General features: G+C 53.7%; 1 protein-coding gene across 8 annotated transcripts in view; it reads left to right on the top strand.

The window, feature by feature from the left end:
- Positions 1 to 7,669: 7,669 nt before the first annotated feature.
- Positions 7,670 to 25,555, top strand: part of GGA1 (golgi associated, gamma adaptin ear containing, ARF binding protein 1) — a 28,128-nt gene continuing 10,242 nt past the window's right edge. For 6 of the 8 annotated variants that reach the window (XM_058431169.1, XM_058431172.1, XM_058431175.1 and 3 more), the window contains exons 1-11: positions 7,670 to 7,750; positions 12,926 to 13,010; positions 15,792 to 15,867; positions 17,312 to 17,410; positions 19,091 to 19,214; positions 19,662 to 19,762; positions 20,461 to 20,541; positions 22,087 to 22,227; positions 22,312 to 22,393; positions 23,729 to 23,836; positions 24,563 to 24,715. In XM_058431169.1, the coding sequence (XP_058287152.1) occupies positions 7,708 to 7,750; positions 12,926 to 13,010; positions 15,792 to 15,867; positions 17,312 to 17,410; positions 19,091 to 19,214; positions 19,662 to 19,762; positions 20,461 to 20,541; positions 22,087 to 22,227; positions 22,312 to 22,393; positions 23,729 to 23,836; positions 24,563 to 24,715 (1,093 nt within the window). In that variant the 5' untranslated portion in view covers positions 7,670 to 7,707. Of the gene's footprint in view, positions 7,751 to 7,880; positions 8,781 to 11,577; positions 11,942 to 12,925; positions 13,011 to 15,791; positions 15,868 to 17,311; positions 17,411 to 19,090; positions 19,215 to 19,661; positions 19,763 to 20,460; positions 20,542 to 22,086; positions 22,228 to 22,311; positions 22,394 to 23,728; positions 23,837 to 24,562; positions 24,716 to 25,555 lie in introns of those variants that run through there. The other 2 variants (XM_058431170.1, XM_058431171.1) reach the window with 2 other exon arrangements.

The raw sequence follows: 25,555 nt of genomic DNA, 5'->3' as shown, positions 1-25,555 counted from the left end.
TCAGGCTGGTCTCAAACTCCTGACCTCAGGTGATCCGGCCACCTCGGCCTCCCAAAGTGCTGGGATTACAGGTGGGAGCCATGGTGTCCGGCCTAGGTAGAGATGGATTTTCCATGACGCTAATAGACCTTAAATTCCAGGGCTCCTCCCTTGTCTTGGGAGAGGCCTTAGCAAGTGTTCATATGTTCAACAATTTGCAAAAGTGAGAGGTTTTTTTGTTTGTTTGTTTTTGAGATGGAGTTTCACTCTTGTTGCCCAGGCTGGAATGCAGTGGCATGATCTCTCTCACTGCAACCTCCACCTCCCAGGTTCAAGCGATTCTCCTGCCTCAGCCTCCCAAGTAGCTGGGATTACAGGCATGCGCCACCATGCCCAGCTAATTTTTTGCATTTTTAGTAGAGATGGGATTTCTCCATGTTGGTCAGGCTGGTCTCGAACTCGCAACCTCAGGCGATCCGCTCGCCTCGGCCTCCCAAAGTGCTGGGATTACAGGCGTGAGCCACCATGCCCGGCCCAAAAGTAAGAGTTTTAAGTCACAATCAGGGCTGCTGCTATCTCTTTCCACTGACTTGCTCTCTGTCACATTTTCCCGGGTGAAAGGGATACTGAGGTGGCCATAAGCATTTTTGAGACCCCACTAATTGGAGGTTGAGTTGGACATACACTTAATTTGAAATTTGCCAGGCATGGTGGCTCACACCTATAATCCCAGCACTTTGGGAGGCTGAGGTGGGTGGATCACTTGAGGTCAGGATTTCAAGACCAGCCTGCCTAACATATAGTAAAACCCCATCTCTACTAAAAATACCAAAAAAAAAAAAAGAGGCCAGGCGCGGTGGCTCACACCTGTTAATCTCAGCACTTTGGGAGACCAAGGTGGGCAGATCACGAGGTCAGATTGAGACCATCCTAGCCAACATGATGAAACCCCATCTCTACTAAAATACAAAAAATTAGACGGGCGTGGTGGTGTGCACCTGTAGTCCCAGCTACTTGGGAGCCTGAGGCAGGGGACTCGCTTGAACCCGGGAGGCGGAGGTCGCAGTGAGCCAAGATCGTGCCACTGCACTCCAGCCTGTGCGACAGAGCAAGACTCTGTCTAAAAAAAAAAAAAAAAAAAAATTAGCCAGGCGTGGTGATGGGCACCTGTAATCCCAGCTACTCAAGAGGCTGAGGTGGGAGAATCACTGGAATCCAGGAGGTAGAGGTTGCAGTGAGCCGAGATCGCGCCACTGCACTCCAGCCTGGGAAACAGGCTCCGCCTCAAAAAAAAAAAAAAATTGAAATCAGTGGGTTATAGTTATAAGGTTCACAGTCACTTCTATGAATAGTTACGTGATTGCTAGTGGCCCTAGTGTAGATATGGCTTCCAGAAATACTCCTGGAACCCCCGACACACCTGGTATCCTGACCTAAAGGTGCAGGGACAGGGGTCACTCTATGACCACAGTATACATCCTAGACGCCCGACATGGGAAGAATGTGGTCCTGGGAGGAGAAACAAGGTCTGCATTGTAGGGAAGCAGAAGCTAGTCTGCAGAAAATTCTTCCAATTATCAGATGCATTAAATTATAAATGGATGATTCAGTTCCCATTGATACTGGGTTAGAATAGAACTCCTGCCTATTGGGAACATAGTTAATAACGTTGCATATGTAATTACAAGTGTACCACGAAAGATTTGGCTTTTTGTTAGAAAGCATATGCAGTCGAATTGATCAGAATGCTTTTGCAGAGCACAAACCTGAAGCAGTACTGCAAACAGCAAATGTTTCTACACCTCGTGATTTACACGGCGTGACACACGAGCTGTGTCTCAGAATGCAACACATTACCAACAACACAAGATGACACCGAGAAAAACTTTCCTAAAATAAAAAAGTAAAAAACATTTTTTGATCAACCATGCCAGAAAGCTGACTTGTCTTTCCCTTTATAGAAAATATAATCTGGAGGCCGGGCGCAGATCCTAGCAATTCGGGAGGCTGAGGTAGGCGGATCACCTGAGGTCAGGGGTTTGAGACCAGTCTGGTCAACATGGTGAAACCCCGTCTCCACTAAAAATACAAAAATTAGCCAGGCATAGTGGCAGGCACCTGTAATCCCAGCTACTCGGGAGGCTGAGGCAGAATCGCTTGAACCCAGGAGGCAGAGGTCATAGTGAACCAAGGTCACGCCACTGTACTCCAGCCTGGGCGACAGAGTGAGACTCCATCTCAAAAAAAAGAAAAAAATATATATATATGCTGGCCATGGTGGTGCAGGCCTATAGTCCCAGCTACTGGGGAGGCTGAGGCAGGAGGATCCCTTGTTCCCAGAAGTTCGAGGCTGCAGTGAACTTCATGATCATGCCACTGCACTCCGGCCTGCATGACAGAGTAAGACCTCATCTCTAAAAAAATAAAAATAGAGGCCAGGCGCGGTGGCTCACCCCTATAATCCCAGCACTTTGGGAGGCCAAGGTGGGCAGATAACTTGAGGCCAGGAGTTTGAGACCAACCTGGCCAACATGGTGAAACCCCACCTCTACTAAAAACACAAAAATTAGCCAGGCATGGTGGCGCATGCCTGCAGTTCCAGCTACTCAGGAGGCTGAGGCAGGAGAATTGCTTGAACCCAGGAACTGGAGGTTGTAGTGAGCCAAGGTCGCGCCACTGCACTCCAGCCTGGGTGACAGAGTGAGACTTCATCTCAAAAAAATAAAAATAAAAATAAGGCCGGGCGCGGTGGCTCACGCCTGTAATCCCAGCACTTTGGGAGGCCGAGGCGGGTGGATCATGAGGTCAGGAGATTGAGATCATCCTAGCTAACACAGTGAAACCCTGTCTCTACTGAAAACACAAAATATTAGCCAGGAGTGGTGGCACATGCCTGTAGTCCCAGCTACTCAGGAGGCTGAAGCAGGAGAATCGCTTGAACCTGGGAGGTGGAGGTTGCACTGAGCCAAGATTGTGCCACTGCACTCCAGCTGGGGGACAGAGCAAGACTCCATCTCAAAAAATAAATAAACAAATAAAAACAAAAATAGAAAATAAAATAAAATCATTGCTACATAACAAGTAGGTGGCCCAAAATTGTAGGAAAAAAATGTATTACAGTGGCATGTCAGGTGCTTAAGTAAAAATATCTTATTGTTCTGATTTAATAATTATGGTATTTGCCAACATTTTAAAGTTTTTAATCTATTTCTCACTCTAAATAAATACATAAGCAGGGTGCGGTGGCTCACACCTGTAATCCCAGCACTTTGGGAGGCTGAGGCAGGTGAATCACCTGAGATAAGGAGTTCGAGACCAGCCTGACCAACATGGAGAAACCCCATCTCTACTAAAAATACAAAATTAGCCAGGCCTGGTGGCGCATGCCTGTCATCCCAGCTACTCAGGAGGCTGAGGCAGGAGAATCGCTTGAACCTGGGAGGCGGAGGTTGCGGTGAGCTGAGGTCGTGCTATTGCACTTCAGCCTGGGCAACAAGAGTGAAACTCCGTCTCAAAATAAATAAATAAATACATACATACATACATACATAATTTTGCATCGGTTATTTTATATCCTTTTTTCTTAGAAGTTCCCCAATTTTTTACAAATTTCAGGCTCCACAAAATCTGAATTCACCCCATCTTGATGTAAAATGTATTTCTTAAATTGGGTATCTGCCACAAAAGATCTAAAAGCTCTGGACTAGATAGATGATCTCAAAGATTTCTTTTTTTTTTTGAGATGGAGTTTCACTCTGCCACCCACGCTGGAGTGCAGTGGCGCGATCTCAGCTCACTGCAACCTCCACCTCCCAGGTTCAAGCGATTGTCCCACCTTTGCCTCCCTAGTAGGTGGGATTACAGGCACGCACCAACACTCCTGGCTAATTTTGTTTTGTATTTTTAGTACAGGCGGAGTTTCACCATGTTGTCCAGGCTGGTCTCAGATTCCTGGCCTTAAATGATCCACCTGCCTGGTCCTCCCAAAGTGCTGAGATTACAGGCGTGAGCCACTGCGCCCGGCCCAATCTCAAAGATGTTTTCCTGCTCTAGAATTCTCTAACTCTGTGAGAACTGCATTCTGATCCCCTCCCTGACAGCAGCTGCAACTCTAATAGAAAGACAAGGAAGTTCTTCCTTGGAGCTGAGCCAAGTCTTTCCTGCTGTCCTTGAAGTCCTTGTCCTGCAGGGAGACAGGGAAACAAAGTGCCAGTGTGCAGGGCTATAGGCAGGCCAAGACCGGGAGAGGTGAAGACAGGTGCTTTGAAGGTATATGCTCTGGGAGAAGAGAAGGAAAAGGGTGGGACCAAAGCCCTAAACCTAGGGAATAGAACTGACGGCCTCTCCCAGCATACCAATAGCAGCCACCTTTTGGAGCCTCTTTTTTTTCTTTTTGAGACAGTACCTAACTCTGTTGCCCAGGCTGGAGTGCAGTGGCACGATCATAGCTCACTGTAGCCTCAACCTCCTGGGTCCAGCCATCCTCCTACCTCAGCCTCTCAAATAGCTGGGAGCACAGGCATGCACCACCATGATGGGCTAATTTTTAAAAATTTTTTAGGGAGACAGGGTCTTGCCATGTTGCCCAGGCTGGTGGAGGCTTCTTTATTTAAAATTTATAGAGTGCCGGCCAGGCGTGGTGGCTCACGCCTGTAATCCCAGCACTTTGGGAGGCCGAGGCAGGTGGATCACGAGGTCAGGAGATTGAGACCATCCTGGCTAACATGGTGAAACCCTGTCTCTACTAAAAATACAAAAAATTAGCCGGGTGTGGTGGCGGGTGCCTGTAGTCCCAGCTACTCAGGAGGCAGAGGCAGGAGAATGGCATGAACCTGGGAGGCAGAGCTTGCAGTAAGCCAAGATCGTGCCACTGCACTCCAGCCTGGGTGACAGAGCGAGACTCCATCTCAAAAAAAAAAAAAAAAAGAATTTATAGAGTGCCTACCGTGTGCTAGGTAATGTACATGTAATTTCCTTTTTTTTGTTTTTATTTTGAGACAGAGTCTCCTCTGTCTCCCAGGCTGGGGTGCAGTGGCTCAATCTCAGCTCACTGCAACCTCCGCCTCCCAGGGTCAAGCGATTCTCCTGCCTCAGCCTCCCGAGTAGCTGGGATTACAGGCACCTGCCATCATGCCCGGCTAATTTTTGTGTTTTTGTAGAGATGGGTTTTCACCATGTTGGCCAGGCTGGTCTTGAACTCCTGACCTCAGGTGATCTGCCCACCTCAGCTTCCCAAAGTGCTGAGATTACAGGCATGAGCCACCGCGCCCGGCCATGTACATGTTATTTCTAACCTTCCAGCAACTGAGGTTGGAGAGGTGAAGTGACTTAACCCGAAGTCACACAGCTCTGCACTCTCCTGTCCTGCACTTCTTTCCCTCCTGCATTGCCATGCTCCTCGGTTCTAAAGATTTTATTTAGCAGGCTGGGCGACGTGGCTCATGCCTGTAATCCCATCACTTTGGGAGGCCAAGGCAGGCGGCTCACTTGAGGTCAGGAGTTTGAGACCAGTCTGGCCAACATAGTGAAGCCCCGTCTCTACGAAAAATACAAAAAACAAGGCTGGGCGTGGTGGCAGGCGCCGGTAATCCCAGCTACTCGGGAGAATGAGGGAGGAAAATCACTTGAACCCGGGAGGCAGAGGTTGTGGTGAGCTGAGATCGCGTCACTGCACTCCAGCCTGGGCGACAGAGCGAGACTGCGTCTCAAAAATAAAATAAAATAAAATAAAAAATATATACATAATTCATTTCACTAGTAAAAGACACAAACAAAAAGCTATAAGTATACACTATGTTACAGCTTTTATCGAGGAATGCAATAAACATACATATCACTTCCCTGTATAATCTCAATGGCCTTTGGGAGAGAATTTAGAAAAGCATCCCAGTCGCTGAATGGTTGAGTTTAGGGGAAAAACTGACCCAGCACAGCCCCCTCATCTCCTGGATGAGGTTACTGCGGTTCTGCAAGGTGAATCGAGGTCAGTCGCCAAAGCAGAACCGGATTCGCCAGATTCCCTAGTCTCAGTGGAGCTTTAACCCTCCCAGGCACAGGACCGCTGGAGAGGTCGTCACGGGCCGGTTTCCCAGCCAGCCGCGAGGGGGCGACAGAGTGCAATGGACCCAGGTGAGTCGGGGACCAGGCGCCGCCAGGTCGTGACGCCATAAGGTGAGGGAGGTCTTTGATGGAGGGAGATATAGGAGAAAAGGCGCCGAGCTTAGGCAGTCTGTTCGTGCTGTCCTCCCCGATTCCAGTCTGGCTCCCACTGCTATCTTCCTCCCACTGCTGGACCTTTCTAAAACAAAAGCCTGACTTTGCTACCATCCGTAAAACTGTAACGACACCTCCAACGTCGCTTACAGGGGGAAAAAAAAAGGCAGCAAAACATGGGACTTGGGTGATCTTGCCCCAGCCTAATTCCAAGATATCTCCTGCAAATAGATATCTATTTGCAGATATCTGGGAGCCGTATTGAAATACTTCCAATTCCCTGGACTCATCCTACTTTTTTTTTTTTTTTTTTTTTTTGAGACAGAGTCTTGCTCTGTCGCCCAGGCTGGAGTGCAGTGACGCAATCTCGGCTCACTGCAACCTTCACCTCCCGGGTTCACGCGATTCTCCTGCCTCAGCCTCCTAAGTAGCTGGGAACTACAGGCACGCCCCGATAATTTTTTTTTATTTTTATTTTTAGTAGAGACGGTTTTCACCGTGTCGGCCAGGATGGTTTCGATCTCCTGACCTCGTGATCCGCCCTCCTCGGCCTTCATCCTACTTTTTCTCCCTGAATATCTTTTCGCACCAGCTCTATGTGGAGAAATCCGACTGTCTTTCAGCCAAGTACAGTATCACTTCCTCTTGAAACCTCCCCTGACACGACCCCTCCCCTGACAACACCCCCACCCACCCCACCCCAGTTTGGCGGAGGAGCCCCCTCCTTTGTTCCCACTACCCGTGGGCTTCCCCTATCACACTGTGTAATAAATATCTGTCCTTGTCTATCTCCTTGTGTGCCCATCACAGAGCAAAGCAAATGCAAAGAGTTCATTAAACGTTTGCTGGGTGAATCGAGGAGACGGCACAGGGTTCAGGCTCTGCTACTTGTGCGGCCTCAGGCCGACTAATTATCTGGTGGGTTTGTTGTAAGGAGTCAGAACTAAATGGATTAATTACAAATAGTGCTTAGGACAATGCCCAGAATACTGTAAGCACTCAAGAAACTGATTTATTTTCGTCATTTTCACAGCGGCCAAGGTACGTAAGGCTGTACCTTATCGCCCTTTTAAGGGACGCTCCCACGTTCGACTTTAAGCGGAAGTACCCGCTCAGAGCTCCGGAAGTGGCCTCAGAGCTCCTCAGCAACATGCCCGCAGAGAATTCTTCCGGAGGCGGTCACAGACATCTCCGTGACGCAGAACGAGTTAGAGCGTCCCTTGGGGTTTCCATGGTGCTGCCCTTAGCCTCCAGTTTCTCCGCTTCCTCTCCCGCCTGAGCGCCGGGAACGGAAAAGCAGGCGGCCGGTCCCAGCTGCAACGTAGACGCCGCGTGGGGGAGGGGTTGGGCGCGTAGGTGACGCTCTAGGCGAGCTCGTTGGCCTCTCTATGGTGCCGAGCGCGCCCGTTCGGACGTTGCCCCTTTAATCGGCAGAGGGCGGTGCCCAGGAGGTCCCGCGAGAGCTGCGGGGGGCGGGGGGCGGGGGGCGGCGCCGAAGCTGGGGGCCGGTGGCGGATGGAGCCCGCGATGGAGCCGGAGACTCTGGAGGCGCGAATCAGTGAGTGTCCGGGAGGGGCGCGGGCCGGACCGGAACCGGAACCGGGGGCTCGAGGCGGGCCCCTTCCCGGCGGGGGCGGGGTACGGGTCGCCCCCTCCTCACGCCCCGCCCCCCGCCCGGGAGGGGCGGTGTCTTCAGTCGGTCCCTCAGACCCTGGAGCGATGGAGGACCCCGGCCCCTGCGCGGTCCAGCAGTGGGAGCGGGCGCCGCCCACCTGTCGGATCCCTGGGCCACGACCCCTGGGACGGGGAGTGAGCTGCGCCGGGAACCCGCGGGCCGGAGCGAGCAGCCTCCAACCCCCCAGGCTCACATTGCTCCACGGAGTAGCGGCCCGGGGAAGGAGCACGCGAGCGGTCTCCCGGGGTTGCATCGCACACCCGGGAGGGAGGGACCCTACTATTCTCAGGCCCCGAATCCCCCACCCTCTGGCCCTGCGTGGCGTTCCTGGAGCCCGCAACTCGTCATATTTGCTCATTACTCCGTCCTGGAAGGGAAGACCCACTGCCCCATTTGATTACCCCCGCCGCTCCCAGTCTTTGGCCACACAGTGAGAAACCCCCGCACCCTACAGGCTTGGGAGGGTCTTAGACTCCAGAAGTATTAATAATTCCAAGCTCCCTGTCACTCCCTTCAGCCTAGCCCCTCAGCTCCAAGATGCCTTTCCCAGCTCTTGCTGAACTTCCTTCAAAGGCCTCTACACCCCTTTTTTTCTTGTTTCTCCTCAGACACAGCTTCCTATTGCTTAGGCTTCCTAGCCCCCAAACCCTCCACCTGACCTCCTTAACACACAGCCCTGATGATCCCCCGCTCTCACGGCCCCGCTCCTGGACCCTGCCCCTGAAAGCCATGGCTGGCTTCTCCCTGATCTAGTGAGGGCTCTCTCCCAAGGCTTTAACCGCTGTTGGGACCCCGTCGTTGCCAGGGCCTCAGGGAAGCCTCTTGGACCCGGGCACACCGGCAACTGTCTAGCGTGGTTTGGGGTCATGGCCGGCCCCTTTTAAGCCAGGCGTGAACAGAGTTGAACCACGAGGTTGGTCCCAGAACCAAACCTCCAGGGATGTTTCAAAGTCATCCTAGCCAGCAGAGGGGCAGGGGGTGGAAAAGGGGCACTCAGCAGCCCTCGACCGTTGTGAACGCCACAAGTGTCCGCCTGGGTCTCAGCAGCAACTGGGCTGGAGGATGGGTGGGCCCCTGGCTGACTGATCTCAGACACAGGACTTGAGCTGTGGGTCATACAAAACATTCTCAGGTTTAGCAACAGTGGAGGTTTTCTGAGAGTCCAGAGAGTCTAAAACCAGGCAGAAGTTAGAGATACCTGGGTTTGGCTGGGCCCTGACACATTGGGGCTGGGATTTTCTCCTTTCCTTCCCCTTTGTGTCCTAGCAGAATTGTAAGATCTTCCCTCTTCCCTTGTGGAGGCTGGAGGTAAAGGGTAGCTTCTAGTTTTTTTGTTTTTTGTTTGTTTGTTGTGTGTGTGTGTGTGTGTGTGTGTGTGACGGGTTTTTGCTCTTGTCACCCAGGCTAGAGTGCAGTGGCACAATCTTGGCTCACTGCAACCTCCACCTCCCGGGTTCAAGTGATTCTCCTGTCTCAGTCTCCTGAGTAGCTGGAATTACAGGTGCGCGTTACCACGCCCAGCTATTTTTGTATTTTTAGTAGAGATGGGCTTTCACCATGTTGGCCAGGCTGATCTCGAACTCCTGACCTCAAGTGATCCACCCATATTGGCCTCTCAAAGTGTTGGGATTACAGGCGTTAGCCATCACGCCCAGCCTGGTGAGGTAAATGATGTTATTGCCAGCACTGTAGAGTGGCAGGGTGGAGTCTTACCCTGTTGTGAAACACCTCCCTCCCTCTCTAGGTGTTCTCCCCAACTGCCTGCTAGGGAGGGTACTCCCCTCAGGTAGAATTAAGACGGCTGAGGTTCAGGGGCTATGGGCCAAGGAGGTCAGTCAGATCTCCTTGGATCTGGAGGCACTGGCTTTCAGCCAGTTGCAGGGGGAGAAAGATGATGTCTCATGATGCCAGCGCTTCCTCTTCACTGGCGTCTGACCCAGGAGCAATCCAGAAGCAGCTTCTCTGACCTCACTCCAACTCACGTGTCTTTGACACTTTAAGGGACTTCCTGTTTTAGGGTCTTCTAGCTGGGTGTCATTGAATGGGAGTGATTCTCTAACTTTAGACTGATGTTCCCCAGCCTTTGGGGACTCGGAGGCAGAGTAGACAGTTACCCTTACCCCAGGGTTGGGGAGGGTCATATTCCTGGTATCCCCAGGAAGTCAACAGGGGCTTCATTTTTCTGAGAGACTAGAGGGTCTTGTGGAGCTCCTGGGACACATCTGGATCCAGAGAGAACATTCGTCCTTCCGATCTCAGCTCAGCTCTGAGAGCCCTCCCAGAGAGCAGCTCCCAAGGGCTCCAGAGCCGTCCGAGAGCCCTCCCAGAGAGGAGAGCAGCCCCCACCCCCCAGGCTGTGTGCACTTCTCCTTGCTATGCTTTGCTCTGTAACATTTCGCAATAGTCTGCAGTACACGGGGTTTGTTAATCTGAGTATTCGTTGTTTCTGTTGCTGGGCAGTGAACTTGAGGAGAGCAGGGATTTTGTCTGTTCACTGCTGGAGCCCCAGCACCCAGAATACTTAAATCTGAGTTGGACGAATGGCGACCAGCCACTGGGATTCCAGGGCTTTGGGCCCCTTGCCATAACATATGGCCCAGGGCAGGCGCCACATGCTGGGTCAGTCCCCAGCCTCCTGTCCACATATCCGTCTCTGTTCTACCTCCTGGGCTGTGTCCTTCCACACCCTCAGCTCGGTACTCAAGCGTGGGCAGAACTGGCTGGGAAGGGGTGGTGCTTAGAGGTGGGCTGTGGAGAAATGAAGATCGGGCTCTGGCTGCCCCCATGGCCTTCCCATGCAAAAAGTATTTTGTCATCCAAAATCCATATTTCGGTCAGGCCCAGTGGCTCATGCCTGCAATCCCAGCACTTTGGGTGGCCGAGGTGGGTGGATCATTTGAGGTCAGGAGTTCGAGACCAGCCTGACCAACAATGATGAAACCCCACCTCTACCAAAAATACAAAAAAATTAGCTGGGCATGGTGGTGGATGCCTGTAATCCCAGCTACTCTCAGGAGGCTGAAGCAGGAGAATCGCTTGAACCCAGGAGGCTGAGACTGCAGTGAGCCGAGATCTCGCCACTGCACTTCCAGCCTGGGCGACAGAGCAAGACTCTTTCTCAAAAAAAAAAAAAAAAAAAAAAAAATACAGGCTGGGTGCAGTGGCTCACACCTGTAATTCCAGCACTTTGGGAGGCCGAGGCGGGTGGATCATGAGGTTAGGAGATGGAGACCATCCTGGCTAACACAGTGAAACCCCGTCTCTACTAAAAATACAAAATTAGCAAGCATGGTGGTGGGACATGAATTCCAGTACTTGAGGTGAGGCAGAGAATGGATGAACCGGAGGCAGATTTGCAGTGACTGAATACAGCTGGGCACGGTGGCTCACACCTGTAATCCCAGCACTTTGGGAGGCCAAGACGGGCGGATCATGAGGTCAGGAGATCGAGACCATCCTGGCTAACATGGTGAAACCCCGTCTCTACTAAAAACACAAAAAAAATTAGCCGGGCATGGTGGCGGGCACCTGTAGTCCCAGCTACTCGGGAGGCTGAGGCAGGAGAATGGCATGAACCCGGGAGGCGGAGCTTGCAGTGAGCAGAGATCGTGCCACTGCACTCCAGCCTGGGCGACAGCGCGAGACTCATCTCAAAAAAAAAAAAAAAAAATCCGTATTTCATTCCAACTTTACAAGATGGGAAATGGAGGTTCAGGGAAGCACATAACCTAGATTGTTGTTTAACCAGTATTGGGGGTTAAAAGGGGTAACTGTCTGGTCGTGTTTACACCACTTCACGCAGACCTGTTGGCCTTCTTTCCTTGCCACTATCCATTTCTGGATTCAGACTTCCCCAGAACCTCACCCCTTGCCTGCCCTCAGCTGACTGCTCATTCATTTGCCAAGGGGAGACAGGTGTGGACATGAGTGGCTGGGATGCAGTGCCATAGCAGGCTGGGGGACACGAAAGAGAACCGACCCAGCACTGCTACCTTGGACAGGAGTAGAGGATTAGGGAAGGGGACACCAGAGCCACTCCCAAGGGAATGAAGGCTTTCTGAACCTGGTGTGATGGTAAGACCCACACTCCTTACTGAGGCCCCTCATTCTCTGCCTCGTGTGGTTACCCGCATCTTTCCTGCCTATACAGCCATGCGCGGGTCAGAGGTGGACCAGCTCCAGCCTGGGTGACTCCTCCTGGTCCCAGCTTGTGTGTTGCCTCTTCCAGGCAGCCTCCCCAGCCCCAAACTGAACTGAGTCCTCTCCTCTGTGTTTCTCTTTTGTTTGTTTGAGATGGAGTCTCCCTCTGTCACCTAGGCTGGAGGGCAGTGGCGCGATCTCCGCTCACTCCAAGCTCCGCCTCCCGGGTTCAAGCCATTCTCCTGCCTCAGCCTCCCAAGTAGCTGGGACTACAGGCGCCCGCCACCAAGCCCGGCTAATTTTTGTATTTTTAGTAGAGACAGGGTTTCACCATGTTCGCTAGGATGGTCTTGATCTTCTGACCTCGTGATCCGCCCACCTCAGCCTCCCAAAGTGCTGGGATTACAGGCGTGAGCCACCCCGTCCGGCCCCTCCTCTGTGTTTCTACAGCTCCTTGGCTTCCCTCTGTCACACTATTGAGAACCTAGCTTCCCTTGGCCCACTTCCCGGCTACACAGCTCCTTGAGGGCGGGACTATAATTTTTTTCTCCCTTACTTCTGGATCTCCTCTGAGCATAAATTTCATGAGAATTATGGAGACACTGTTCTCAGCAGAATCAGAGGAGGTGGGGCTGGCGTGATAGGTCCAGCTGCAGGGGTGGGAGGAGTGGGGAGGAGGAGAAGGGCCCTGACCATAGTCTCTAAAAGTGGGGCCCTTTGGAGGGCAGCTGTGCTCATCTGTCTGTTTACACCCACACTCAGGTCTTGAGGCTGTCTGGGCAGGAAGGCAAGGGGAGAGCTTTCCCATGTGTCAGTCACGCTCCCCTCCCACTCCTGACCACACCTTTGCCAGGGTCAGGAGTGGAAGAGCAGGAATCCCACTGCTGGGCCACAATGACCCCAGCTCTCCTCTTCCAGATAGAGCCACGAACCCCCTGAACAAGGAGCTCGACTGGGCCAGCATCAACGGCTTCTGCGAGCAGCTCAACGAGGACTTTGAGGGGTAGGTGGCCGGCCCCACTTGTTTGCACTGCTCTGCACTCTCCAGAACCCAGTCTCGGGTACAATGGCCTGGGTGGGTGGAGACCCGGTTTTCATTCTGAACGTATTCACAAAGTGGTGAGGATGGGGCACTTGGCACTGAATGCTGTTTGGGTGTCACTCTCTGGGGTGGGCCTTGCTGGATCCGTTTAACAGGTAAAGAAATCAAGGCTCAGAGGACTCAGATCTGCCCCCCCATCTCACAGGGAGAAAATGCTAGTCCGGAGCTTGGTAAGACCCGGGGCTGCTGGACCCGCAGCCAGTGCTTTGTGGGGAAAGGCCCCCCAGAGGGAGAACTGCATGTTCCCAATTGGGAGGAGGCCAGTCGGCCCTTTGCTCAAGGAAGAACCAGAACTACCTGTGTTAGAATCACCTAGAATGTTGGCCAGGCACAGTGGCTCATGCCTGTAATCCCATCACTTTGGGAGGCCGAGGTGGGCGGATTACCTGAGGTCAGGAGTTTGAGACCAGCCTGGCCACCATGGTGACACCCCGTCTCTACTAAAAATGCAAAAATTAGCTGGGCATGGTGGCACGTGCCTGTAATCCCAGCTACTCAGGAGGCTGAGGCAGGTGAATTGCTTGAACCCAAGAGACAGAGATTGCAGTGAGCCAAGATTGCACCACTGCCCTCCAGCCTGGGCAGCAGAGTGAGACTCCATCTCAAAAAACAAAACAAAGCAGGAGGCTGAGGCAGGAGAATGGCATGAACCCGGGAGGTGGAGCTTGCAGTGAGCCAAGATCGCGCCACTGCACTCCAGCCTGGGCGACAGAGCAAGACTCCGTCTCAAAAAAAAAAGAAAAAAGAAAACAAAGAATTACCTAGAATGCTTGTCAGAAATGTACATTCTTAGCCAGTCATGGTGGTGCACACCTGTAATCTCAGTTACTGGGGAGGCCAAGGGAGGAGGATCCCTTGAGGCTAGCCTGGGCAACATAGCGAGACCTCATCTCTTAAAAAATAAAAAAATAGGCCAGGCGCAGTGGCTCACACCTGTAATTCCAGCACTTTGGGAGGCCAAGGCAGGCGGATCACCTGAGGTTGGGAGTTTGAGACCAGCCTTACCAACATGGAGAAATCCCGTCTCTACTAAAAATACAAAAAAAATTAGCTGGCCGTGGTGGTGCATACCTGTAATCCCAGCTACTCGGGAGGCTGAGGCAGGAGAAACGCTTGAACCCAGGAGGTGGAGGTTGCAGTGAGCCACGATCGTGCCATTGCACTCCAGCCTGGGCGACGGAGTGAAACTCCGTCTCAAAAAATAAGTAAATAAATAAATAATAAAAAATAAGGCCGGGTGTGGTGGCTCATGTCTATAATCCCAGCGCTCTGGGAGGCCAAGGCAGGTGGATCACGAGGCCAACAGATTGAGACCATCCTGGCCAACATGGTGAAACCCCGTCTCTACTAAAAATACAAAAATTAGTGAGGCGCGGTGGTGTGCGCCTATGGTCCCAGCTACTCGGGAGGCTGAGGCAGGAGAATCGCATGAACCCGGGAGGCCGAGGTTGCAGTGAGCCAAGATTGCATCACTGCACTCCAGCATGGTGACAGGGTGAGACTCCATCTCAAAAAAATAAATAAAGTAAATGCATATTCTTGGACTGCCCCCAGACTCGACTCTCCAGTGGGGGGTTGGGAGTGGACATTCTTTTTTTTTTTTTTTTTCTTTTTTTTGAGACAGAGTCTCGCTCTGTCGCCCAGGCTGGAGTGCAGTGGTGTGATCTCGGCTCACTGCAAGCTCCGCCTCCTGGGTTCATGCGGTTCTCCTGCCTCAGCCTCCCAAGCATCTAGGACTACAGGTGCCCAGCACCATGCCCGGCTAACTTTTTTGTATTTTTTAGTAGAAAAGGGGTTTCACTGTGTTAGGCAGAATGGTCTCAATCTCCTGACCTCGTGATCTGCCTGCCTCGGCCTCCCAAAGTGCTGGGATTACAGGCGTGAGCCACCACACCTGGCTGGGAGTGGACATTCTTGGTGGGCTCCCCAGGTGATACTAAAATTTCGGGACCACAAACGGTGTGTGTGCTTTGGAGTCATGCTGCTTGGGTATGAGTCCCGTCCCCTCTCCTAGCTGAGTAACCTCGGGTGAGTGGTTGCCTCTGAGTGTCAGTTTCTTCACAGTTGAAGGAACTTCCCACAGTGAGGCGGGAATGACAGTGCTGCCTGCCTTATGCAGCTTAGGCAGCAAAGTGCATGTGAGCCTCCTCACACACAACCAGTTCAGCACATGTGAGCTCTTACCGTCACTGGTGACGGGTCTTTTACACTCTGGTAGATGACGTCAGCACCTCCACCATGAAGCTGCTCTGATTTGCCACAGCAGAACGTCCTTTGCCACCTTAAGTTCCCAGGGAACTGTGTCTGCCCGTCTCTCGTGGCATATTGTAATTGTCTCTATGGCAAGCCAAGCCAAGGACGTGACACATCAGAATTCTTAGGCCAGCCCAGGAGCTGAGCTCACACCTTTTGAAGGTCCATGCCTGCAGTCTCTGCCTGGCCCTGCCCTGCCACAACCTCAGGCCATATCTGATCTGGAGAGGGAGCTGGGCCTTTGCATATGCCTGCAGAAACCTTGGAGGGCTGAAGTCTCGGCGGCGGGCTGGGGTGGTGACCCTCCCCTAGGGTGACCAGGGCTCCTTGGAGAAGGGCTGCAGTCCCGGCGGGCTGGGGTCATGGCCCTCCCCTGGGGTGACCAGGACTCCATGGCGACTCTAGCTCTGTGTTGTTCCTCCCACCCAGGCCTCCACTCGCCACCCGGCTGCTGGCCCACAAGATCCAGTCCCCGCAGGAGTGGGAGGCCATCCAGGCCTTGACGGTGAGAAGGGGAGAGGCCACCGTCTGTCCCCCGCCATGTGACGACACCAAGGGAGGCCAAGACTGAGGTTCTTGGGGTCCATAAGGCTCTTCAGAGCCCAGGAGAGTTGTGCTAAGATGGCCCAGGATGGAGATCCGGACCCGCCCCAAGGGTCCCACCACAGCCGGCGGGCTGGCCTCCCACCCCAGCATCCACACACATAGGCCTGTTGCTGAGGGAAGGCCCTCTAGGGTCATCTGGTCCAGGGGTTCCTTGCTTCAGCTGCACATCGGCTGCCTCTCCAGGAAGTGTGTTCAACACATGGAATCAGGGCTCCACCCAGACCTGCCAAGGCCACACTCCTGGAGTATCTGCATCCAGAGATCTGCACATTTGTAAAGCTAAGGGGTGGTGCTTGGGCTCAGGCCTGAGGTTTTGCATCTGTTCAATAGCAGAGGAGAGAGGGGTGTACTGTCTGTGGCCCCCAGCATGGGCCACATACCAACCCACCATGGAGCAAAGCTGATTTTAAGTGGTGGTAGAGAAACAGTTTCTCTTTTAATACTTATGTGTTTAGTTGGGTGCAGTGGCTTACACCTGTAATTTCAGCACTTTGGGAGGCCAAGGCAGGAGGCTTGCTTGAGGCAAGGAGTTCAAGGCTACAGTGAGCTATGATTGTGCCACTGTACTCCAGCCTGGACAACAGAGTGAGACCCCATCTCTAAATAATAATCATTATTGTTACGTATTTGTTTTAACATTTTTTTTCTCAAGTATAACTAGTCCTATGATTTCATAGATATAGCTTAGGATAAGGCCAAGGTAGATGTTGCCTATATAAGGTTTTTTTTAAAAAGGAAAAATAGGCCGGGCTGGTGGCTCACGCCTGTGATCCCAGCACTTTGGCAGGCCGAGGCGGGCAGATCACCTGAGATCAGGAGTTCAAGATCAGCCTGACCAACATGGAGAAACCCCGTGTCTACTAAAAATACAAAATTAGCAAGGCGTGGTGGCGGGTACCTGTCATCCCAGCTACTTGGGAGGCTGAGGCAGGAGAATCATTTGAACCCGGGAGGCAGAGGTTACAGTGAGCCGAGATCGTGCCACTGCATTCCAGCCTGGGCAACAAGAGTGAAACTCTGTCTCAAAAAAAAAAAAAAAGGAAAAATAGTAAGAAAATAATGTACAGTTGGTACTCAGATATGGGGCCTAAGCTATGAATGGGACTAGAGCATTGCTACAGGTTGGGCATTGCTGGGCACTGTAGGTCTCCTGACCCTATCTCCGATGGGAGTGATGACCACTCCCAGAGGCCTCTGTGACTGTGAATCTTCCATCCTCACAGGCCATTCCCTCCCTTCTGAATGCCCACCCATGGGCTTCTGGCCCCTCTCCAAGGCGTGGGAGGGAGGCCACAGCCTCTGATGCTCCTGGGCATCCCCTCTCATCCCCCCTCCCTGCACAGGTGCTGGAAACATGCATGAAAAGCTGCGGCAAGCGATTCCACGACGAAGTGGGCAAGTTCCGCTTTCTCAACGAGCTCATCAAGGTCGTGTCTCCCAAGGTTGGTGCCCCCAGCCCAAGCTCAGACCTGCCCTGTCGGATGTGGGGAGAGGAAAGAGGACCTTCAGATTGTGGAGCACCTTTTCCAGGGAGTCTCCCACTGGGGTGTCACCTCAGCCCCCCATTAGAACTCAGACCTAGGACAAACACAGATCCCTTCTCACAGTCCCCTCATACCTGATTCTGGGACAGCCTGGGGTCTCAGAGGAGTGTTTCCAGGCTGGCCAGGGGTGGGGCAGCCATGGAGCTGCCCGGTGCTTAGGGAGAAATGATTCCAGGGAATACATAAGCTGACAGATGGCCATATGTGTCAGCGATCTCTGGCCTGAAATCACTCCCTGTGAACCTGGCCACAGAACCCTACCTGATCTCTGTCCCCACCACACAAGAGCACCCTCCCTGGACCTCAGCATCCAAGGCCACAGACCTGAGTGATGGAGCCTGCTGGCTCCAGACGGGCCATCCCTGGCTCAGCCCAAGGAGTCTTCCCACAGACCGTGAACATTTCTTTTTCTTTATTTTTTTGAGATGGAGTCTTGCTCTGTCACCCAGGCCAGAGTGCAATGGCGTGATCTCCGCGCTCCACAACCTCCGCCTCCTGGGTTCAAGCAATTCTGCCTCAGCCTCCCAAGTAGCTGGGATTGCAGGCGCATGCCACCAAGCCCGGCTAATTTTTTGTATTTTTAGTACAGATGGGGTTTCACCATGTTGGCCAGGCTGGTCTCGAACTCCTGACCTCGTGATCCGCCTGCCGTGGCCTCCCAAAGTGCCGGGATTACGGGCGTGAGCCACCATGCCCGGCCTACCTACCATGAACTTTTTCTTTTTTTTTTTTTTTTTTGACAAGGAGTTTCACTCTTGTCACCCAGGCTGGAGTGCAGTGGCGTGATCTCAGCTCACTGCGCCCTCCACCTCCCAGGTTTGAGCAATTCTCCTGCCTCTTCCTCCAGTGTAGCTGCAATTATAGGCACCCACCACCAAGCCTGGCTAACTTTGTATTTTTAGTAGAGACAGGGTTTCACCATATTGGTCAGGCTGGTCTTGAACTCCTGACCTTGTGATCCACTGCGTTGGCCTCCCAAAGTGCTGGGATTACAGGCATGAGCCACGGCCTCCAGCCACTGTGAACATTTCTTAAGCTGTTTGAGTGACAGCCCACCCCCTTGGCCCTTCCTTGCTCAGATCCATCCTTTGACCACAGCTACTGAATGATCCATATGGCCTCCCATTCTCCTCCCAAGAGGGGACTCTGGTGTGAGAGCCACTTTCCCCAGCCCAGTTTGCTGCTAGGAGATGGAGAGTAGGCCCAGGGCCTCCCAGTTCCGCCCTCACCCCTCCCTGGGCAGCCTGGAGGCCTCTGGCTCCTCTTCCCTGGGATGTCAAGGCTAAGTCCCCAGAGCCGACCGTGAGCAGGCCTGTCCTTCATGTCAGTTCTGCATCCTCACCATGGTGCCATCTAGCAGGTGGGGAAACAGACACTGAGGGCTGACCCAGCTAATAAGTGGCAGGGGTAGTAGGTGAACTCAGTCTACCCCAGGCTGGTTGAGTGGGGCTGTGAGGAGCCTGTAGGCTAGAGGGCTTCCTGGGGAGTCCTGGGGAGGCAGTAGGGTGTGGACAGGGCTTGAGGCTGAAGTGAGTGGGGCCGGGCAGTATCAAAGGCCTCCCCACTGTGTCCCTGAAGTATCTGGGCTCTCGGACATCGGAGAAGGTGAAGAACAAGATCTTGGAGCTCCTCTACAGCTGGACAGTGGGCCTGCCCGAGGAGGTGAAAATCGCAGAGGCCTACCAGATGCTAAAGAAGCAGGGTGAGGCACACAGAGGGTGGGGGGTGACCAGGGCCTGCCCTCCCCTCCCCCCACCATGAGTTGGGGCTCCAGCAGCTTCAGGGGCTTCTGAGCCAGCAAGGTCATGGGTCTGTCCTTTAACTCCTGGAGAAAGTACAGCTAGTGTGGCCTTCTGTGCTCTGCCTGAGGCTAGCTTGGGTGGAAAGAAGGTGAGTTCGAATCAAGCTTCCCCTCAAAGAGTGGTCTCCAGGGAGTGGCCTCAAAATATGGGTCCCCAAACCATCTCCCCTAGGCAATTTTGATGGAGTAGGTAGGAGTAGGCCCAGGCCACTAAGAGTCCAGAGCCAGCGTGCTGGCAAAAGACTGACCTCCTCTTCTGTCCTACCCTTGCCTGCCCCCATCCCCATGTCACCCCTACCCCTGGGCCTGGGACATATTGACAACCTTTCTGACACTCATCTAATCCAGGGATTGTAAAGTCCGACCCCAAGCTTCCAGATGACACTACCTTTCCCCTTCCTCCTCCACGGCCGAAGAATGTGATCTTTGAAGATGAGGAGAAATCCAAGGTGAGACTCCAAGGAGGTACATATGGGGACTCTGAGCCCAGGTGGGGGTCCGTGGGTTCTGATCCCTAGCTGCCCTGGCATTAGCCGTTGGAACAGAGGCACACACTGAGCCTAGGCGTCGTCGAAGATGATGGGCACTGTTTACTGGGCTCTTAATATGTGCCGAGTATGTCCCATACAGCATCCTCACATTTAATAAACAGGAGTGTGTCTGGTGTCCCTGGAGTTTGAGCGTGTTTTGACCTTTTCTATAAGAATTTCACTAATTTTTTGTTAAAAGTTAATAAAATTAAAACTTGTGGGTGAAAAGTTAAACAGCCCAGGAGGAGGTAAGATTAAAATAAAGGGGTTAAAGTAAAAGCTCCCCTCTGCCCAGTCCTAGCCCCAGCCCTGGAGGGTATCTACTGTTAAGGTTCTTGTACATTGTCCCAGAAAGGTTCTCAGCCATGGGGATATAAGGAGCACCATTTGTTGATTACTTATTTCTGCCAGGCGCTGCGGTGTGCACTTTACACGCAGTGTCTCCGCTGGCCTGTGGCCACCCTATCAGGTATCAGTAAATTCTCACCATTTCACAGACAGCTTAAGTAACTTACTCAGGTCCCACAGGCAGGAAGAGGGGAGCCATCATGTGACTCCAGTCTTCTGACCCCTGGCCCAGGTGCTGCCCTCAAGGTCACACCCCTCTGTCTCTGCAGATGCTGGCCCGCCTGCTGAAGAGCTCCCATCCCGAAGACCTCCGCGCAGCCAATAAGCTCATCAAAGAGATGGTGCAGGAGGTAGCGGCCAAACCCAGAGCACAGGGAGGAGGCGGGATGGGGGTATTGAGCTGGGCCACCGAGATGGGGCTGTATGCGTCTTCACATGGAAGGAGCCCTGCAGTGACCCAGGCTGGCACAGCAGAGAAGCTGATGCTGGGGGACCAGGGTGTGCAGGGAAGAATTCCCGGCAGCCTGAATGACTTGCTCTGGATGGGCCTTTGGGAGGCTGGCTACTACCTCTTCGTCAAAAGTTATAAATGAATTAGGCCTTAGTATATTTGTAAAAATACATGAGTATATGTAAGTATGTCTATGTGTATGTATATGAGGAGACTTTTTTTGAGACAGAGACTCACTCTCTTGCCCAGGCCGGAGTACAGTGGCATGATCATGGCTCATTACAGCCTCGACCTCCCGGGCTCAAGCAGTCCTCCCACCTCAACCTCCCAGGCCGCTAGCACTAAATATGTGTGCCACCACACCGGTATAGTTTTTGTATTTTTTTTTTGTGGAGAAGGGGTTTCGCCACGTTGCCCAGGCTGGTCTGGAACTCCTGGGCTCAAGCGATCTGCCTGCCTCGGCCTCCCAAAGTGCTGGGATTATAGGCATGAGCCACTGCCTGGCCAAATGTTTAATTTTTAAGTAAATATACATATGTTGCTGGGTGCCTACTGAAACTTTTTTTTTAAATTGAGACAAGATCTCATTCTGGAGTGCAGTGGCATAATCATGGCTCACTGCAGCCTCAACCTCCTGGGCTCAAGCGATCCTCCCACCTCAACCTCCCAAGTAGCTGGGACCAAAGGCACACGCTACAACGCCCGGCTAATTTTATTTTTTGTAGAGACAGCGTCTCCCTTTGTTGCCCAAGCTACTCTCGAACTCCTGGGCTCAATGACTCTCCCATCTCGTCCTCCCAAAGTGCTGAAAAAAAGTTTCAAAGCTGGATGTGGTGGCTCATGCCTGTAATCCCAGCACTTTGGAGTCCAAGGTGGGAGGACTGCTACTTTTCACTCTGCAAAGGAGGGGCACGCACAGTAAGCAGAGGGGCAGGGGAAAGCCGGGCTGCTCACAACAGCAGCCTTTGAAGGCACGGGCTCCCCTATCTGCCAGGCACCGACAGACACTGGAAGGGTCTTCGTGCTCATTTCTAGGCTGTACCTAGTGACCACAGAGGTCCCCTTCCACTATAAAGTACAGGAACCTCCTTTGAAAGGGCAAACACAAGGAGGGCAAGAGTCACTGAGAACCACAGTGGATGTCTAGGGCCCTGGGCCTTCAGATGCATCTGGTGAGGGGGTTGGAAACCCAGGTTCCTGGGCCATCTCTGAAGATTCTGATGAGATTGTGCAGAGGCCTGGGCACTGGGGGCTTCTTGCACCAGTGTGCCCTTCCTAGGCATGAGGGGCTCCTGGCAGGGCCTGCTGGAGCCCCACCTGGTGTCTGATCCCACAGTCACCCAGCTGTCAACCCAGATCCCAGCACACATTCTCTCAAGTGGCAGGGGGCAGTGCCTCGTCCAGGCCAAAGGTTCTCAGGGGCCCTTGGCCAATGTGTCCCCAGGACCAGAAGCGGATGGAGAAGATCTCGAAGCGGGTGAATGCCATCGAGGAGGTGAACAACAATGTGAAACTGCTCACAGAGATGGTGATGAGCCACAGCCAGGGTGGTGCAGCAGCTGGCAGCAGCGAGGACCTCATGAAGGTGCGCCTGCCTCCCTGCCTACCCCGCTCCCTGCCCACTCCACAGCCCACGCGGACCCTCACCCACCCACCCTGCTGCCCTCAGGAACTGTACCAGCGCTGTGAGCGGATGCGGCCCACACTCTTCCGACTGGCGAGTGACACAGAGGACAATGATGAGGCCTTAGGTGAGCCCGGGGCAGGTGCTGAGGTCAGGTCCCCTACTCTCCCTCCACCTCCTGCCCCCACCTCCCCCAGGCCCTGCTAAGTATCTGCAGTTGGAAGGAGCCACCACCAGGGGGCCCCCTTCTCCAGCAGCGACCTTGGGTTTCTCCTCTCTGAGGACATAGAGCAGGGGCCGCTCGGCTGTTGAGAGGCCCTGTGGGCCAGCCCCCTTAACAGGCATCTCATTTACTGCCCGCAGCTGCACAGGAGGCAGAACCATCCCCTTTTCACAACTGGGGCTAAGGGAGGAAAATGACTTGCCCAGATCACAGAGCAGAACAGTGGCAGAGCCAGGGGAGACAGAGGGCCATCTGCCCCCAGACCTTCCTCCCTGGTGAGGGCGAATGGAAGCTAAGAGTGCATCCCACAGCCCGGGCAGTTCCAGACCTGAGCCTGACGGCTTCTGCCAGGGCCACATACCAGGTTCTTTACCTTGATCTCTGCCCACGTGTCAGCCTGGGCCACTTGGGCTGCGGTCTGGGCACCATCCACTCCCTCATTAAGCAGGAGCCCCACCCACAAGGCTCACTGCCCAGATTGCCCCACACCCTGGCACCCGGGCAGGTAGTGTTGCCAAGGGCCTGATTGGTGCCAGGCACTGTTCTAGGCCCTCAGGGATCTGGCACTGATCAAAGTTGGCAAAAGGCCGGGTGCAGTGGTTCACACCTGTAATCCCAGCACTTTGGGAGGCCAAGGTCGGAGGATTGCTTTAGGCCAGGAGTTCAAGACCAGCCTGGGTAACATAGAGAGACCCAGTCTCTATTTCAAATGTATTTATATTTAAAAAAAAAAAAAAGGTTGACAAAAGCTTCCTCATGGTAGTTTAGTGAGAGGAGACAGACAATAACTAAGTCCATGAGCACCGACAGTTTGTCACAGTGGTGAGTGACATGGAGGAAGAGAAGCAGGGAAGGGATGAGGTGGTGCAGGAGGGATTTAGGACAGGCCTCCCTGAGGTGAGCCTTGGGTGAAGACCTGAAGGCAGTAAGGGATGAAGCTATGCAGAGATCCGGGGCAGCCAGAGAGCAGAGCTGGAGTGGAGGCCTGGAAGCAGGAGCGGACCCAGCGTGTTGAGAGACAGCCTGGGCAGTATGGCAGGGAGTGAATGAGGGAAGGGTGAGAGGTGAGACCAGGGAGGTAGCGGAGGGCCAGAGTCTCAGCAGACGAGATGGGCTGTTTCCCTGCCCCTTTCCCTTCCCCTCACACACAGGCTGTGATGGATGTGGGGTCCTCGTCCCCCGCCGCCCAGAGGCCCCCACAGTCCTTCAGCCTGGCCTCTCCCCTCCTGCCTGTTCCAGCGGAGATCCTGCAGGCCAATGACAACCTCACTCAGGTGATCAACCTGTATAAGCAGCTGGTGCGGGGTGAGGAGGTCAACGGTGATGCCACAGCCGGCTCCATCCCTGGTGAGGAGGTGGCAGGAGAGCTGGGAGGGCACCCATCAGGCCGGAGGGGCACAGAGACTGCAGGGTGGTGTGTGGTCTCAGAGCAGCTGGAATGACTGCCAGGGTGACCCTGGCCCCTTAAGATGGGGAAGGCCCCAGGGAGGGAGCTGGGGGTGAAGTCAGTGCCAAGCCTGCAGCTGTGGGGGAAGAAGTCTGGATGTTGGTGGGGGAGCTGAGGGTTTGGCGAGGACAGGCGGAAGAAGGAAGGCTTTCTTTCATTTGACAAATCTGGCACCTGTTGTATAGGGCTAGATGACACCCCCGAGGCTTTATTTATCAGAAAATGCAAGGGGGGTTAGGAAAGTAAACATTACAGACTCAGTTCTAATAAGGGTAAGATAGCAGCCTTGGGGGGTCACAAAAGGGGTTAGAATTGGTTCTGTTAGGGAGAAGTGGGGATGGAGGCGCTGCACGGAAGCAGCCAAGTTTCAGCAGGGCCTTAAGGATGGGTAGCAGTTTGCCCAGTAGAGCTAAGAAGGAAATACATTCCGGACAGAAGTACCATCATATGCCAAAGAGAAGTCCTGTTGAGCAGCTTCCAGGCAGAGGCTGGTGTGGCCAAGGAAGGGGAGGCAGGAGACCAGTGGTAAAGCATCGGGGGTTAGGTGTTGTTCCCCCGCAACCCCTGTGGACTCCGAGAGACACGTGTACACCCAGGACTTGCCAGCCTCTTCTTTCCCACCCCAGGGAGCACCTCGGCCCTGCTGGATCTCTCAGGCCTGGATCTCCCGCCTGCAGGCACCACCTACCCAGCCATGCCCACCCACCCTGGCGAGCAGGCCAGCCCTGAGCAGCCCAGTGCCTCAGTTTCCCTGCTTGACGACGAGCTCATGTCTCTGGGTGAGGAAGAGGCCAGGCCTGGAGGAGGGCGGGCTCAGCAGCAGATGGGGCATGATCCCAGGGCCCACTCACAGGTAGCAGAACCACGTACCCCAGGTGTGAATCCTGTAGGGCACATGGATGAGCATTAGGCCCACTTCACAACTGAGGAAACCGAGGCTCGGGGAAGTTAGGAGCTTGTGCGAGGCCACACGGCCAGAGGGTGAGGCTGGCAGCCTCTAAGCCAGCCTCGGATAAGCTAACCAGCATTCAGGCTCTGGCAGCCCTGGGGGGGAAACCAGGGGATTTCCCCGCAACAGGTTACAGCCTGGAATTGAGAACTGTCTGGGCAAAAGTTCAGCAGTTTCTCCATCCACCAAGAGGAGAGCGAGGGCTCTGGGCTCCAGAGCACCCAGAGGCGCCAGAGAAGCCAAGGCCAGAGCGCCAGGGACTCGGTGATCCAAGCTGGTCCAGGGCCAGGCCTGCTGTTACTCCCGGGCAGGCTCCGGCTCCGGAGCCCAGCAGGGGCCAGGCTTACCCCGGGGAAGCAGCAAAGTGGTCCCAGCTGCCCAAACCATTTTTGGGTTTCCAGCTGCTCTCAGGGCAGCAGCCCCATCCGAGAGCTGAGATCAGAACAGCCTCCTCCTGAGAGCGCTGAAGGGATGAAGAACAGAGATGTTAGAGCCCCATCAAAGGAATCCTCAGGGATATGTTGGAAGCCTAGATTGAGACTGTGGTTTTCTGAGCCAGTTCTGAAGCAAAAACCAGACCCGAAGGCCTTGAAGAAGTGATGGGGGCCCGGGGCGCCCTGGGTGGGGTCTGCCTGGGTTCCAGGAGTGCTTCCTTAGGTGGTGCCCACTA

This window comes from Hylobates moloch, unplaced genomic scaffold, assembly GCF_009828535.3.
Source record: "Hylobates moloch isolate HMO894 unplaced genomic scaffold, HMol_V3 SCAFFOLD_19, whole genome shotgun sequence".
NCBI lineage: Eukaryota > Metazoa > Chordata > Mammalia > Primates > Hylobatidae > Hylobates > Hylobates moloch.
This window is presented reverse-complemented; position numbering and strand designations above follow the sequence as displayed.